Genomic DNA, 18,095 nt, shown 5'->3' with positions numbered 1-18,095 from the left:
ACAGATCCTGCAATATGGGCCTTGAGTTTGGAAATTGGGTGTTTTAAAAAAAAAAAAACTGAGGATCGTGGAACCATCTTTTAACATCATACAGATTGCTCAACTCGTACTGCCTAGAGGGAAACTATAGACTAAACACACACAGCCTACATTTCAGTTTCCTAATCGTGACACATCGACCAGGCTCCACGTTTTCTGCAGCTCTGTTCAATGTGGTCAGGAAGCCAAATTGACAAAGAGTCAAGAATTTCAGTTTAGAGAAACAACTACACAACATTTTCCAATATGGACACGTGGACAGAGAGTTTTAGATTAACCCCTCCGACTGTTCCTCACACACACACACACACACACACACACACACACACACACACACACACACAAACACGCACTTCCTTTAGCCATCTATGTGCAAATATGAACAAAACTCAACATACAGCCCCCCTCCGGAACACTTTCCATGGTCAAGATCATTGAAATCTTTTATGTGGTGATTGAGAGAAAGAACAAACAGTCCCTCGAACCGCCTTATGCAACTCATCAGTGCAGATCGAATGAAGGAGCCATGATGTTTGCTCACCGCTGTCATTATTGGCCTGAGAACGGTCGTTAACCTTTAGAGTGCTGCCTCACCTCGACGTCAGCACCCTGAACTGGACCTCAGTGGTAAAACTAACAGCTTCTTGTGCTTTGCAGGGTTTTATAGATAGATAGACAGACAGACAGACAGACATAGATAGACAGACAGAGAGAGAGGGGTTTTCTTGGGATTAAATAGATTTCTTGCATCAGGGGACAAATCTGTACCTCGTAGTGCAGAACCATTAGCCCATTTAATCAATAGTGATTTACCAAGAAAAAATGTTGTGTTGATTTTTTAAACGATTGGTCTTCAATTTCGCAAAAAAGCAGGCTTCTAATCTGGTATTGACTGTGGATTTTGACAGCTGTCGTTATCAGGTGTAGCTGGCTAGCGCAAGGTAATGCTAACGCTAAAATTGACTTTATCTATCTCCAACTATCGTTACCCTAGCATCTTAGCTCCCACAAGTGGGACACAACTGTTTACCCACTGAACTGAAAGGAGAGTCAAACTGGGTCCTTTTCAAACACAAACTCAAAGACTTTTTAATCATAGGTCAAGCATGTGACCACTGACTATCGGCTTCGTTGTTATTGTGTAATAGTGTTTTAATATGTAAATGTAAATGGACTGTTCTTATATAGCGCTTTTCTAGTCTCAACGACTACTCAAAGCGCTTTAACATATAACAACAACCCTGCAGGGCCAAGGATCGAACCACCAACCATCCGATTGGAAGGCAACCGCTCTACCACTTTGTCTCTGGTTGTATTGTAATCATTATTAAGACCCAACTTTAATTTCATTTTAGCACAACTTTCAGATGTTGGCAAAAAATATTCATTTTTCAGCAGCCATGCCAAACTTCATTAGGTTTGCCAGGAACTATTTTATTTGCTGCTCAAGCGTCATGTGCCAAATAGGAAAACACAATCTCTCTGCACATTTGTTTATATTTCTCTAAACATGCATTTAAATGAGCATCATCTAGGTGTGATTGCAAGTCTGTATGTTTGCCTGCAGTGTAGCCTTAAACCATGCATGTGCTGCTGGCTGTGTGTCGTACTCTTAAATGTTTGTGTCTTGTTAAGCTTCACGGAAACTTAATGTTCTGTTTCTGTTGCCTAGACAGAGACCATCTCAGCTACACCTCTCCACAGCCGTTAACACAATGTTCTTCTCCGCTGCAGGCGTCACAGCGCCTAACTGGAGCATTAAAAGCCTTGAATTGAGAGGAAATGAAATGTGCACAGCTCTCCTGTCTACTTATTAGTCACTCGTGGTCAAGAACAAACAAGTAGAAATAGCATAAGATGAGATGGAGAGTCAGGTGGGGTGTAGTGGTGGCACACACACACAATATCTGTGCTTGCACAATATGTGTTTACTGTAAATGACCAGTTTTCATCCAGAGGAACTGAAAGAAACGTGATAGGAGTTTTTGTTTGCACGTGTTTCCGGTTGTACGCGACAGGTTGTGTGTGTTTGTAGGTGTGAACAAGCGGTCGTCATCAGCACGGGTTGTACGCTTCGCCGCGTCCGAACGGGGTGGTGACGGCGTGTTCTTCCCCTCATGATGGTGGAGCTGAGGGCTTTTTGGAGTCCAGCAGAACCTGAATATGAATCATCACCTTGCGTACAAAACAACACACACACACACACAGCGAGTGTGTGCCGTGCGTCATCATGCTGCTCATTTACATGACGCAGGGACTTCATGTCTACAGGGATCTTACTTGATAGACGTGTGATGGAGAACGAGTGTGGTTACAGTGAGAAATACCACGTTGCTGTACTTGATGTCTCTTTGCATAATGTGTGTGTATTTCTTGTCTAGTCATAAGCTTTAGTAATGTGCAGCCATGACCTAAGCTTCGCCTCACTGCCCAGCTCTCCACCACCCACACACACACACACACTTCCAACGGCTTGCGGTGCATTGACTCATACATTACGCACACGACCAGCGAGTCCTGTAATTGTGCCATCTGACACTTGCATCCTCGTCTCTCTTTAAGTTGCCTGTTCTTTTTTCTGACGTTATTTTCGTGTTTCAAGCCATCTTTATTTATTTCCGACTTTGTCAGAAAACAAACCACAGACACAGTGCAGTTTTAAAGGAGCCTATTCCCTAAGAATCACAAATACTTAACATCACAGCTGAACATTTTGCAAATCATGCAGGTGCGATGACACCTTTTACCCTCAGTTTCTTTTGACTCCAGTATGCAGGAGTATAGAACAACAGAAAAGGAGTCACTAGTCCAAAAAGTCCTGTATTAACACGTTGTTCATGTTGTTCTTTTCCTCCTGTGGAGACGAGGAGAAGGCGAGAAGCATCGCTAAGCGGAGCTTCCAGATGGTTCGACGATAAATATTTGTGGTGCATGTTAGCCAAGTTTGACTGTCTAAACCAGAGTCAGCCACACATCGTCTCGTGTACGCACACATACAGACACTCTTCCACACCTACACTCATATGTGCAATGCCTGCACAGTCAATTACAGTGTTGGCACACAATCACACTCCTGCACACACAGATCTGCACTGCCCCTAATAAAGCAACATGTAACTTAATACGGATGCGCACACTGTTGCAGTATGATAGGACAGGGTTGCCTCTATTAATAATTACACAATTCATCATCAGACTGGAGCAGAAGCTGGCATGTGTGCACACACACACAGAGCTGTGAAACACAGATTGGCATCAGTTTCTAAACACAAGGGACAGGATTTCCAAATGCAAACCAGATTCCACATTGTCAGCCCCCCACCCCCTCTGCACTTTAATGATCCAAAGGTTTGTCAATTGTTCTCTGTACCTTCTGACTCTGCAAAAAACACTACAGAGACAGTCTGCCTCGCTCGGACACGGGAGATGGCTGGCCGGCTTGCCCATCTCCCTTCTCTCGGCAAAGAGAAGGGGGAAGCTGAGGGACCGAGTGGCCCGCTGCTGATGGATGGCTAGTTAGCTAGCTTGCTAATTCCACCCACCGTACTTTCATGCCAAACAAAGTTATCACACATCTGTCGATAGCAATGTGCTTTTGTATGTAGATCCTTTTAAAATACATGTTTATGTTGAAATAAATAAAAGTAGTTATGTTATCTTGTTGTACATTTGCCCTCTTATAGACATAATGTGCAAAAATAGATATAGTGGAATAGTTCAAACCTATATAACTTCTTTAGAAGGAATATTGAAATGTCATTTTTGGCTAGTTTTGAAAGGTCAATGTGTATTTGATCGATCAGATGAGATGAAGACGAAAAATGAGAAGAGCCTTCTCTGTGTGCACTCTTGACTTTAGTCGTTTGTTTGCTTGCTTTCTTCCGTTTTCTTCTCGTGCGAGCTGAACAGCCAATCTGAGTGATCCCTGCCGATGAATATTTCGCCGTTTTGTCTAGCTTGAACTGAAAGTTTTACCTTCCTTTTTACAAGTTTCGACTTTCAAAAAGTCTGACAAGATCCCTGTTAAAGGAATGAAGCAGTTCTCCGACTATTATTTGAATTCTGTTGATCTGCCACAGTGTTTGGGTGAAGCAAGACGAGAAACAAATGTCTCCACAGCGGCTCAGTTGCTCCGCTGCCTTTCTTAAAGATGGTGCAACTGCTTCTTGTGTTTCATTTCGTTTGTCCATCCACGTCAAAGAGCCAGAGGGATCGGACATTCTGGAAAAAGCTTTACTCAGAATCAGAGTGGGGTCCACACCTGCTTACGCTGTCACTCTATATATCACTTCAGTCAAGAGCGTGCGTGCGTGTGTGCGCGTGCGCATGCGCGCGTTAGCAGAGCACACAGACGGAGAGAAATTGGTGGTCTGAGTCAGCAAACAATGGAAATGTGTGAGAGAGAGAGAGAGAGAGAGAGAGAATAATACCCCAAACCCTCTAGTCCCGTTGGCTTTAGCTCTGTGTGTCCTGTCCAGGGTCGGGACGTCCCATGTCAGATTTTAGTACAGTTGACAGTTTCTGTTATGCAAGGACTCCTACGTTTTAAACGATATGTTTACAACCACAAAATTATTTTTTCTCAAACAGGGTTCAGCTTTTATACAAATCCAATGTGTTTTAAAGTAGAAAATATATCTTTTCACCCTTGACGTGCATATTTGACTTTTGGACCTACCAGTGGAGTGTCATTTGCCTACCATAGCTATTTTTAATTTGTTTGCAAAAATGTAATGTTTTATGTTTGACATTTAATGTTTTTCTTGGCCCTTTAAAACCACTTGCCCTCTTATCTGAGCTAGTTTGGAAGAAGGCTAAGATGCACCACCCGGCCACTAACTAAAATAAACCTGAATGTAGTTGACACAGTTTCTATTTTGGTGTAAATTGTGACTGTACAGACATACAGGGAAGTGAAAAGTAGGGCTGTGGCTAAGGACTATTTTCATGATCATTTCATTTGAAGATTTTGTATGAATTGATCGTGAAGTCTCAAGTCAAAAAAAAAAAAAAAAAAAGATGCTGTCACAATTTTCCAGAGCCTAAGCTGTCATCATCAATAGTCTCTTGTTTTGTCCAGCCAACCGTTCAAAACCCCGATATATTTAGTTTATGATATAAAACAAAAATATTTGGCAATTTGTTTTCTGACGATTGACTTATCCTTTCAGTCATACATGCCTGGACGGTTGAATTTTGCTCTAACTCAATTTCACTGTAAACCACCCACTACTCGATTGCGACCATTTTCAAAAGCTTCCAGGTGCACACACACACACACACACACACACACACACACACACACACACACGGGCCAATGTAGGGTTCAGCAACTTTCCAGCAGCGCTCCCAGCTTCTATTTATATTTCTTAAAATACAAACGTCTTCTGTCGTTTACAAACCTGTTGACGGTCAAGTATTATCTAACGGGATAACCAACGCAAACTGGATGTTCCGATTCTGTTCAAGGATGATCTAAAAATGGATGGGAAGCTGCACATGGGCAGTGAATGTGGTTCTCCCACAAATGTGCTTCCCCCCCCCTCCCTTTTTTTTCCCCCACTCAGCACTGCTGTTCTGTCTCTCGCTGTCTCTTCTTGTCCCCACACATTCCAGCTCCTCTGTGTGCCATAACACACCCACTCAGTCTCCCCCACTGTGGCGCTGCACAATGAAACTAGCTTGCAGTCTCTTGTCTATGTTTCACTTGAATCATTATACAGTCATGTCAAAAGAAAATCTGACACAGCACAGACAGAAATTGCAACATTTAATGAGTTAAAGCTTTTAATGTCGTGTAAAAATTGCTTTTGGCCTTTCTCCATTGCTGTCTGGAGATTTCATAACACCTTGTCATAATCTCTGGTGTGTTCTTGCATGTGTGGTTTTTTTTCTTCCATGCAACCATACACCCCTTGTGGTATGGACATATACATAACACACTCACACACCTGGATAATGGGTCGTTATGTAACAATGTGCAAATACAGTACTGTACAAAACAGGTGCTGTCAAGTATGTTTTATGACTGTGTGCGTGTGCGCGTGTGTGTGTCTTAGTGCTCGTCTTTCAAACGCCACACAACACAACCTGCTCTCCACTGCCAACTGCATACTGTAATGTATGGAACAGCTACAGTCAGACACAGAGGGAAAATGTGCTGCGTTCACTGTTCTCATAATGGAAAGCGTTTAAAGCTCCCTGTCAGACATTTCATTGGTAGTATTAAGGTATTGTTATCGCCTTCATTTTCTGTAAAAGACAACTTTATCAAAGTGGTTGTGTTCATGTCCTTTACTTCCCAGAAATTACTTGTCAATCAAGAATAGTGGGCAGTGCTGCAACGCCTTCTTCCTTTCATTTTCTGTCGATGCGCTCAGCCTTGCCGATGATCGATGTTCACCCACTGGCTGGCTCTTACTGTATTTATTCCGAAACAAACTGCTGTTGGTGTTTGTTTGGGGGCTTTTATGGCCCTTAATTGATAGGCTAGCTTGAAGACAGGAAAGGGGAGAGAGAGGGGGTTGGCCGCTGCCAAGGACTCGGCCTACATGGGGCGCACGCTCGGCTGGGTGAGCTAGAGGTCGCCCCGAACACAAAGACTTTTACCTGAAAATACACACCAACATTGGTGTAGACGGAACAAACAAGGAAAATGTATGCAAATTTATTAATGTGGGAAGGCCCACTTATTTGCTATGTTTTCCTACATTTAATTGTGTTCTAAAACTGTCTTCAGATCTGTCATATCATCACTGGAATTCCATCAAACTGGTTAAATGTATTCTTCCTGAGTCAGCGTCCTTGACAGTCAAAAGGAGTGAATGTGAAAGCTTGCACTCCACCCAAAGGCTGTAGCTGAGGATCACTTAACACTCATTCCCTGTAGACTTTAAAGAGGTTGTAGCTTGCGTTTTTGGGGACGAGGCTGTGGATTCATACATCATTTTCATTGCAGATTATTTTCTCCGTCTGTAAAATCTCTGAAAATAGTAAAAAATATCTGTTAGATTTCCCACAGCATGCAATTACACTAGTGACTTTGTTTTGAGCTGGTCTGACCCATGGAAGGGTAGGAAGTGGGCCTCTACAGGGTCCTGCTGCATGAGGATTGAAATGGAAGTATTTAGCAAATAAATAAAAATAAGTTTCTTGGTGTAAATGCGACTATTTGACGCGTGGGTCAGGCTGCACAGGTTGTTTTAAGTTACTACGAATGTTCTGATACTTTTGTTTTCACGTAGAAACTAGAGATAGACCGATTTTATCGCCCGGCCGATATATCGGGCCGATATTTGCGTTTTTACGTGTATCAGCAACGGCCGATACGCAGCTGCTGCGTTCGGCGATAGTTTTTTCCCCGGCATTATTCACAGGCAGCTCTGTGTTGCTGGAGACGCTGCAGTTCACGTGCAGACCATGCACCATGGCAGTCTTAAATTACAAATTAAGCACTTTATTTCAATGGCTACTTTTCAGGTTAATTGTTTTCTTAAATTATTTAAATGTGTTGAGAAAGGACATTTTGTGATGTCTTATATGTCAGCAAGCAATGCATCACCAAGGCTGTGTTGTAGATGTTGATGAAAGCCTTTTACCCTTGCACAGTTAACCATATGCAGCACACCCATCCATAAGATGCACATTGCACACATAATTTGGGTGATATGAATGTAAGATAGATGATTGCAGAAGTGACACTGATCTGTGTTTTTGTTCATTATTTTTAAAGAAATGGCAGAGCAGATTCCGAAAACAAATCCAGTGTGGCAGGGTTTACATTTTTATGATGTAAATTGAGGGGGCAAAAGCAGTATCGGCTCAAGAAAAATAGGCAGCCTGTATCGGTCATCGGCTAAGGCTGATGGAGAAAAAAAATCGGTGTCGGTATCGGCACTAAAATATCCATATCGGTCAATCCCTACGAGAAACTGGGTCATTGCAACCCATAACTCTTCTGAATACAAACGGACTAGTGCCGCCGCACTGCACGAAGAAGCAATTTTCAAACTTTTTACAACCACCTTTGAAGCCCACAGGAGGCGAGTGTTTGAGACTCGCAGATGTGAGGTGGAGTATCAGTTTAATCATCCACATACATAGGTGCCAGATTCATGACTTACAAAGAAGTACTGTGAAATCATACACATGCGCTGTGGTCACACAGCGAACATTATATCTTCATAACTGACAGACTTTCTGGCGTCCTAGGAAGAAATTAAATGAGGTGACACAGGAGCTGTCCTGCTGCTTCACTCTGCCAGTGTTCATTCAGTGTAGCTGCAGCTGTCCTGACGCTGATTCCCGGCTCATGTTGCTGTTGTCCCTCTTACCCGCTGGATGATTTAATGGAAGTATAATAACAGCACTGGAAGATTGCAAGAGCTAAAGTCGCTGGCAACAAAAATTGCTGCCATTGTGGAAAAGCAGTTTGAGTGGGATTTTTACATCCTAATACTAATAGAATTCCTTAATTATTTCCAGGAAAACGTTCCTTGCTTCCCTCAGCATGTAGGTCAGAGGTCAGGGTTGGCTTCAGAGCTCTGCACCCTTGGAGCTGGAAGGAATTTGCTATCTTGCACAAAGACGTCTCTGCAGGTTGGAGCCCTGAAGAGAAATCTCTCAACCCACATGCTTTTACCTGAATGCAACACAGATTGATGCATCCAAGAAGTAGCACATTTTCTGCCTCGGGGCATATGAAGTGCTTGTGGTAAGATGAGATATAGCAATAAACACCATGGGGGTTTCCAGTCATTTATCTTTTCCCATTTTAAAATCTGTAGAACCACCACTGATGCAGGTTGGTTCAGTATACTGCTGTTTTTTGTTTTTTTTCTGCAGCTTTTGTTTTCATTTATTGTAACCATATGATGGGGTCTAATAAATCTAGTACAGGTCTCTCCTTTAAAATAAAATATGATTGAACTCAAACTGACTGAGTGACCAGTGGACTCAGTGACTCCCATCATGTTGAATAGACCAGCTTTGTGTCTTGTGGGAGCCGGGGTGGCATAAAAATGACAGACTGACACACTCGATTTACGACCAGAGAACACGGTGGCTTTTTCAATTTTAGGCTGCCCTCAATTGAGACATCACATAGACCCAGACTCTCCTAATTACACACACACACACACACACACACACAGGCGGCTAGAGAACAGTTATTGGCTAGACACGGACTGCGGAGGCAGATAGCCTTGTCTAACCTCTTGATTTAAACAGTCTGGCAGAGAAAGGGGAAGAGAAGCACACGATCCTTACCGCGGTCATTATTACATCGATTTGCCCACAGATGGAGAAACGATGCAAGGAAATGAAGGAGATCGATGGAGATACCGCCAAGGGAGGGTCAGACTGATGGAAGGGGAAGCAGGGAAAACAAGAAAGCAATATTTGATTAGAATGGAAAACATGTCCTCTGTAGTTGCATATAAGGTGGTTCATGGGCATTAGCATGAGGCATTGGAGAGTTGTTTTCCTGTATAATTTGCCATGTCTGTGTTTTGGGGAAAGGTCATCATTAAGTGAATGTCATCCGCATAATTACAGTATCTTCCTCTGTGTCCCTTTGTGTGTGTGTGTGTGTGTGTGCGCATGTGTGTGGTTTCATGTGTGTGTCCATGGCAGTGCACCAGTGCATGTCCAGCCTGTCTTCTCCGTTCCCTCTGGTTGACTGGCTTGATTGTTTGTGTTGCTGTTTTTGAGCTGGCCGACTGAATGAGGGAGCTGCTCCGCTCTGCTTTAGGCCGCCATGGCTTGGCCGGCTGGCGGGCACTGTCTGTGCTGAGGGGGGCTAAATATAGCTCACTGCACCAGGAAGAGGACTAACTGGAGAGAGAGCGAGAGAGCGAGAGAGGGAGGGAGGGAGGGAGGGAGGGAGGGAGGGAGGGAGGGGCATAAATATAGAGTACCCTCCTGCAATTAGAGAGTCAAGCACTGCTGGGAAATTTTAGGGAAAGAGATGCAGGGAACTCTCTCTCTCAGCCTGTTCTCTTTACCAGCTTTGTGCATTTGTTATTTTTGCTGACGGCAGCCTGAGTGCCTTTGGTGTGAGTCATCACATCTGATAGAAGGTAACCCAGTTTAAAGGGCATGGACTAACTAATGGACTTTATAGTCATAGTCATGATCAGAACTGAGGAAGTTATTGGGATGGGAGACGAAACGTCTGCAAAGCACCTTTAACCAAGTCCAGTTGCCCTTGATTTTCTACCCTTACCCTGGATCATTTTGACCTGGATGACTGAGAACCTTCACAGACAGATCCTGCTTTTGTTGCCAACTCTAGAACCCACTACTTTGCATTTTTCACTCGCGCTTTCATTAAAACATTGTAATATGCAAGACCTTTACAGGTGAGACAAAGCAATTATGCTGTATGCAGTAATCATACTTAACAATGCCCTTATCAGAACATTATCATTGGTTTGAAGGGCTGTACACAACAGGTGATAACTGCTATCTTGCAGGTTAATTTCAGGGGACACTGTAAAATGGGTCTAATGAAATGTGTGTCAGACTGGATGATATCAGTTTTAAGGCACGTCAGACTTTGCACAGTGTCGGATCAGCCAGTTTATTTTGTATAATTTCTTTCCTGGAGACATGGCAGCTTGCATGTCCAATGTCCAATTATAGCTTGTCGTCTTTCATAGGCAAATGGGATTGAAGTGCCAGCCCCAACAACACCATCCATCTGAGGCCTTGGCATGTTTACAGTCGTGCATGGAAGAAGCCAACAATATATGTGACTATGGGTCAGAAATACCGAAAATGTTGTCAAACTTGTCAAACTAGGTGAGAGAAGGCTAACAAAAAAAACTTTTTGTCAGGACGTCTTGAGGCTGTGACAGTTGTTCTCCACTGTGATAACACTACATGGCATAAAACGAGCAATTGTTGGTTACCAACACCCCAGGCCTGTTATGTCAGGCCATTGTTGGGAAAATATTATGCAGTTTGATCCCGGCATTAATAAGGACCACTATTTTGAATTGACGACTTAAGATTTCACAATGTTTCTCTCGTGATTGTAAACTTTCTTTTTCCAAAATAGCTCAGTTGATTGGGGGGCTTTAAGTAGACTGGGTAAACCCAGCCCGATCTTCCGGCGATTTGATTTCGCCCTGCAGCTCAGGCTGGAAACCTGTACGTTTATCTGTCCTGCTTCCGTTACAATTTTGCGGGGACCAATCACAAACTGGCTTATCCACCTGGCGTGCTATTGGGGGGTTTAACATAATGACGATAGAGAAGCGACCTAGCAGCTTCATTGTTTACATTCAACATGGCGGCCACCGAAGCGCAGTAAGCCGCTGTTGCTGCTACATCACCCTGATCGTTGGTCTGATTGGTAGAAGGACTATCCAATTGCGGACAGAGTCATTTGAACTATGCCCGTTGATCACGCCTCTTGTGCAGTAGAAAATACAGAGCAGACTCCCCAGACTAATGTTCAATCTTAAAAGATTGAGCTTGGTCTGGTGATAGCCAGACTAGGCTTTAAGGGCTAGGTAAAATTGACGCAGGCCTCCCAAATCCCAGGGTTTGAAAGGTGTGGGCGGGGGCATTTCAGACGTCATTTAAAGCATGCTGACCCCTTAAATCAGCTGTCGGTGGACGTGTCTCACAGTGCCACCATTAGAACCAGATGGATCACCAAAGATTTCACTAGGTTTCTCTCACAATTGTCGACTTCTGCCTGGGACAGCCCAAAATCACACAGTGCACAAGGGCCGTAAAACGAGCAGATGGCTGCTGGATGCCATGTGATTTGTCTGCTCTCTCCACTCTAGAGCAGAATTATCATTAAGTCTGCATTCCTGCTAATCCTATCAACTGTGCAAACAAGGCCAGGAAAGACTCGTATGCGTTGGTTGGGCTCGACCTTTTTGAATTATAACAGTAGTGACATTTTCCTGGCGATGAGCACCAGTGTGCTCAAATGTCTGATGTTATGTGAAGAGCTGAAATTGGCAGAAAAATCTGACATGATTTCTGGAGTTTGCGCTGGCACACTCACAGCCACACTTGACTCTGAGCCTACAGCAATGGTGTCCTCACTTTCTCCTTCCCCGCTGTTCCCATTATTGCTTTCTTCCCATCTGAATCTAAGAGTATTTTACCAGCTTATTTGGCTGTATTGTTTATTTCTGTTGTCCATTTTACGGTCACTGTGTTCCCAGCCTGATAAGCAGACACCGATGACTTAAATTAGATATTATAATTAACCTGATGTGCAAGAGACACTGTATATAATGTACATGTCATAATATTTGGTTCTTCTTCATATCTGGATTATTGTTTATTCTGCATCTAACCAAACAATTTCCTCTTTCTATGTGTTTGTCTCTTTTTTTTCTTCCAGAGTGCTGATGTCATTGAGTCATCCTTTGGGAAACAATCTGGTGCCACTCAGAGAACTTCAAAGCTTCGCCTGTTCCTTTTGTGACAACCAATCACATGGACAGAGCAACTGGATCGGACACGCCCCTGACGCACTTTGACAGACTGATGGAAACTTTTTTTCTTCTTTTTTTTTCGCTTTCAAATCGTTGGTTGTGGAAACCAACTTGGATGCGTGCCAAATGACATTCTTGAAAAGCTATTTGCTGCTCTCATTCCTTGAGTGAAAGCCAATCAGAGAAGGGTACAAAAAATGGACACTGGTGTTTTGATTTTTGATTATTTTTCCAAGACAAAAATTCTAATCATTAAGAGTATAATGGTCACTATTTAGTGTATGAAAAAGAAAATTAATAGAATTATAGATCTGCTCAAAAAGTGCCTCATTTTCAGATTGTAGCCATTTTACAAAGAACTTCAACTTAGCCTGACTTACTGAAACTTTGGGTTCAGTTTGTGTGTTCTTGATGTAGATATAGATAAAAGGGGGTGGGGGGTGGGGGGTAGCACTGGTATGAGCTTTTGCTGCGTTCATGTCATATGGGATGAGACCGTTATTTAAAACCTTACGAGCAACAGTTGGATGTGATTACAGTGTTAGTCGTGTGAGGGTTAAAAATACTGTGCATGGTCAATATAACACCTGTGAAATGTACTCCTGTGCCATTGAGCTCCAAATCGGATAGAGAGTTTAACATTCGATGTTGACGTGAATATTTACAAGTCGGAAAATGGAAATCACAATAAATCCGATATGACATGAATGCAGCATTTTCGCTATTGATAATGGTACTAGCCAATCTGCTGGCCTTCCCGTCTACTGTGAGAAATATTAGCGTAGCCTGTGTTAGCGACACGTTCAGCTCATTATAACCTGCGCTGCTTTTATTCTGTCTTTTTCTCTTTCTGTTAACTTTTTAACAAAGCCATACACCTAAAGTATTAAAGACACAGGCTTGACACAAAAGGCACTAGGTAGCAGGGGATGCAGTAGTTTGCTAGTTAGCTAAAGCCAGCTAGGTCAGATTAACATATTAACATCGTGCCAGAACGTAAATACAGCGTCAGGTCCTGCTGACCACAGCTCAGGGTGAGAGCCCTAATACAGAGCAAGGCAATCCCATTAGTGCTATTAGCTCCAGACACTAGTGTCTCGTTAAATCCACTTTGTCTCAGGATGCTTATTAACATTAGGTACGTACAGCTGAGGATAGAAGCCCTATCAATAGCTATGCTAATGCTAGCTTTGTCGTGGTTAGCACACTGCTTTATTAAACACCGGAAAAGGGGGTCAGTTCTTATTTCAATTCTGTCGGTATGAAATAATAAATGTAAGTGCTAATTTGTTCTCAGTTATTTTATACATTAAGGTACCAAACATTTTAAGATTTTACACTTTAAACATTTTAAACTGGTTGAATTGAAAGTGCTTTGACCCTGAATGCCTCTTTAAGACTCTGTCTCCCCCCTCCCTCCTTTCTGTCTTTCGCTTAGCTCTTACTTTAATCTCCGCTATGCATCAGCACTTAAGTGCCTGTCTGTCCTTTTTATCTGTCTGTCTCTCTGCCCCGTTTTAGCAGCTAGCACTAATAGGGCTGTCCTCGCAGAATATATTAGTCTATTTTTGTGTCTATTTTTTAGCTGTACAGTTCTCATGAAATAACTTGTGTATGTTTGTTCGGTGTGACAATGATCTATCAGATGACTTGACTGACAGCCATGGCCCTAATCGGAGGAGTTTGGACTGTTTCTCTTTGCCGGTAATGGAGGACTTAATTGTCGCAGGGCCGTCAGTGCCAAAACACAACAAAAAAAAAAAAAAAAAAAAAAAATGACTAAGCTCCAACAGCACCTCAAGAAGCAACCTTCAGCTCTCATGCCTGGACGTATTGCTTTGTTTTGTTTTAAAAATTTAACCTTTTGTGTTCCCCGTTGTTTTCTTTGGCAGCGGGGGGGGGGAGAACTGTGACATATCTGGCCTGCTTATGTGACTCTTGGAGATAAAGGTCATTGTGAGGACTTGCGTACGCTTTAACCTTGAATTTGTCTACAACTTTGACCAGAGGATTAAAAAGAAATGCATGATGAGAAAGAAAAGGCCACCACGATAAAAACAAAAAGTCAAAATACATGTGCATCTATGTAGCTCCAACATTGTACTCCTGTGTTTGTCTGTCTGTCTACGGAGGTTCATGAACATGCTCACTCTGGTCAGATGACTTTCAGGGCCAAGAGCATAACAATGCAGCTTTATCATGAGCAGATTGGGATCTGTGGTTGGAATTGCCTCTAATAGCGGTTACTAATGCATAAGTGGGATAAAACCAAGTGGACTTTAAACCAGATTTAGCACTTTCATGCAGACTTGCAGACAAACCCATGATGTTGAAATGTTTCTAATGTCTTTTGGAGATGTTATAGTGCTGGAACTCAGCAGTTTTCAGCCAAATGCTTGAAGGTAATAATAATAATAATAATGTTTATTTATAGAGCACTTTTAAAATTCCACAAAGCGCTTCACAAAAGCAGCAAAAATAAATATCAAAGTTGTAAAAAAAAAAAGAATGAAAAGTGGTGTATAAAAACCAATACAGTGTAGGAAAAGCTATGAATAGAAAAAGAAAATACGGGGCCTCTGGAACAGACAACATACCTGTGCATGAGGATCTCAAAGTGTGTACCGGCGCGTACAGTATAGCCTAGCCTACTAAGAGGTCAGAGAAATAGAGGGGAGAGAGGCCATGAAGAGCCTTAAAAGTAATTGGTCAAATCGATTCTAGAACATTCTGGGAGCCGGTGTAAAGACGCTAAAACAGGAGTGTTCACATCTTTTGGTTGTGGTTTAAAGCCTGGCAGCAGAGTTCTGTACAGTCTGGAGTCGATCAATAGATCTTTAGTTCAGCCAAGTCAAGAGGCTGTTGCGGTAATCCAGGCGGTATTTAGCGGTAGTTTAGAAAGAGAGTGCACAAACAGGCTTTCAATCCTGAAAAGCGGACATTATTATCCTGCCATTTAGAGCCCCCTTTTGAGCTCTGAGCATGTCATGTACTTTTAAATGAACGTTTTGAATGTTTTACTTTGTCAAACAGCATGCCGCCGGGAAGGGTTTTCCTTTGGGAGAGCTCAGACGAACAGGGTTAAAGAGTTTAAAGTGATTTCATTCATTGAGTTGTTAGCGAGCTGTTCATACAATGTGCAGAAAAGTGCTGCTGCTGTTCTAAATTCTAAAAATCTCTTCCTCCTGTTCCCCCCCCCTGAGGGATGGTAGGCCTACTGAATGGGAATATTGTGAGCTTTTCCATTGATGTCGACAGTTTTACTTCTGTTGCTTTAGGAAAAAAAAACTAAAATCTGACTAAAAGAGAAGAAAAAAAAAGTCAAACAACAAAAGGACTTGTGGTTTCTTTTGTTTCTGTGACTGGCTGCTAAGTTTCCCTTTGAGTGATGTAATGATGAAGTGGCAGATTTAAGACAGAAACACAACAATGCTACTGCTTTTATGGGGGAGAAGAAGAGCGGAAGACACTGCAATTTACGCGCTGAGGCAAGTGCGAACATCTGCATGAAATGCCACAGACACGGGCAGGCTCATGCCCCTCACACACTCGCCTCTTTGACACACGCACACAGACCACAGCAGATGTCACACTGTAACGTGGAAAAGGAAACGGTCTGTTCTCGGCACAGCCTCTTAGTCGCATTCACCACTCCCATTGATAAGATCATTTGCACTCAAAGCTGGCAGGTTTCTACTGGAGTTAATCACTCGTCTTACTGTTAATTTTACCAATGTGGTGTTTGCCGGGTAAGCTCCCTCTCTGTGTTATTCAATATGCCCTCTCACTCAGCACACAGTTTAATTAAATAAGCATGTGGGATCTGTGCTTCTTTCTCTTCTTGTTGTTAACACGTATGGGATCTTGTAGCCTATCGTCCTCGTCCACAGATGGCCAAGTAACTCAACCCAGACAGAGGCACCGTAGAAATTAATAGAAATGAGAGCACACACACACACACACACACAGAGAAAGGAGGCCTGCACCTGCCAATCCTCTCACTTCCCTTATTGAGTAAAAATAAGGTTAGTGTGTGGACAATAAAAAGCTTGGTAGCACCTGTATGAGAGAACAAGAAGTCAACACCCACACCTAAAGGATTGCTGAAACCTATACACTCTTTACACTCACTTGCATCTTCAACAAAGTGAGCCCCGAGGGGATTTTGAGTCCTACTTAGCATGAAACATTTCCCTTTTCCCATAATGTAGGCCTACTTGCACAAGCAGCAGTGCTCCTGATTCAGTGGCTGACTTTTACCATTATTTGCAAGAATGTGACGCATGATTCTCAAAAAGTCAAGGTTTTCTGAATGAATGAACTGATCATGAAAAAGTCAACTATTTTCCTTGTGATTCCTTGGAAAGCTCTAAATCCACCAGTTACAGCCCAAGCTTTAATTTTGGTCGACAGGAGAGGTCAGATAAACTCAATTCTCTTTCCCAGTGATATATAAAAAAAAACAGACAATCAACGCTGCTCCAGGAAAAGGAGAGAATGGAAGAGCAGAGGCGGGCGATGGGCACAGCTGCCATCTGGTTGTCGTGGCGACAATGCCTGCCTCCTCAGCTGCGGTGGCAACATCTCCGGTCAAGACGAGAGAGTGAAAGAGGCGGGGGGGGGGAATTACTGGATGGGGGCCAAGGCAAGAAGACACCGAGTTCAGTCGCAGAGAGGGGGGGCTGGATAGAGGCCAACAGGTGGACCTGTTGTGTCTGAGTGGGTGGGTGTATCATCTTCTCATTGTGAGTGTGTATCTTTGTAAACACACATAGGTTACATGCACCTACAGGCACAGCTAAAGGCACAGCAGCAGCAATGGACTCAGTAACCTCACACTGCAGAGTAGACAGGAATACTTGTCTCTCATACCTCTTCAAAAGTTATCCAAATTAAAAAATCCAATCCAATCCACTTTATTTATACAGCACAATTTAAACAAACAACAAGGTTACCAAAGTGCTTTACAAAGATAAAAATATAAAACAAAAAGAACAGCAAAATAAATAAAATAACATCAGCAATGACAGCGACAACGAAGACCACAGCAGCTCTCATGGTGAATCAAAAGCCAGAATAAAAATAAATAATAGAAGTACGTTTTTAAACGAGATTTAAAGGTGTGGAGGGTGGGCTCAGCTTTAATGTGCGGTGGTAAATCATTCCACAATTTAGGAGCAGCTGCTGAAAAATAAAAACTATCTGAGAAGTAAAAATCACATGTTGACCTGCTCAGAACTCATGTCCATAACGTAAGGGCGTAGGCTACACATTTCTTCCAGGATGTTGTTTAGCAGAGGTGGTAGGCCACCCAGATCCTGATGCATCATGAGCAATTAGTTTGTAAATATAACCTTAGCTTAGCAATAGTCACACTCATTAAATATATGGCATTTGTTGTGTGAAATAGTTTTTTGATCTTTTTTTACTAAACAGCGTTTTATTTCAGTGTATTCATTTTTTAAAGATGTAAGGGACTGTACAAAAATAATTGGGGAGGTTGAACCTTACCACTTTGTAAAAAAAAACAAGTCCCTCCCCCTAAGTTGTTGGGCATAGGCTACACTGCATTGTATGAGATGCAGTGAT

General features: G+C 42.6%; 1 protein-coding gene across 2 annotated transcripts in view; it reads left to right on the top strand.

Annotated features, from left to right (window-relative positions):
• The window catches only part of si:ch73-335l21.1 (insulin receptor substrate 1-B), a 42,143-nt gene extending 27,534 nt beyond the window's left edge, over positions 1 to 14,609 (top strand). The window contains exons 4-5 of one of the 2 annotated variants that reach the window (XR_003690910.1): positions 8,524 to 8,752; positions 12,413 to 14,609. Coding sequence is in view for 1 of the 2 variants with exons in the window: in XM_028564002.1 (XP_028419803.1) it covers positions 12,413 to 12,420 (8 nt within the window). In the remaining variant the exon portion in view is untranslated. The remainder of the gene's footprint in view (positions 1 to 8,523; positions 8,753 to 12,412) is intronic. The other variant, XM_028564002.1, reaches the window with a different exon arrangement.
• Positions 14,610 to 18,095: the final 3,486 nt, after the last annotated feature.

Source organism: Perca flavescens, chromosome 19 (assembly GCF_004354835.1).
Source record: "Perca flavescens isolate YP-PL-M2 chromosome 19, PFLA_1.0, whole genome shotgun sequence".
Lineage (NCBI taxonomy): Eukaryota > Metazoa > Chordata > Actinopteri > Perciformes > Percidae > Perca > Perca flavescens.
Note: the sequence above shows the minus strand (reverse complement) of the source record. Positions and strands in the feature narration are given on the sequence as shown.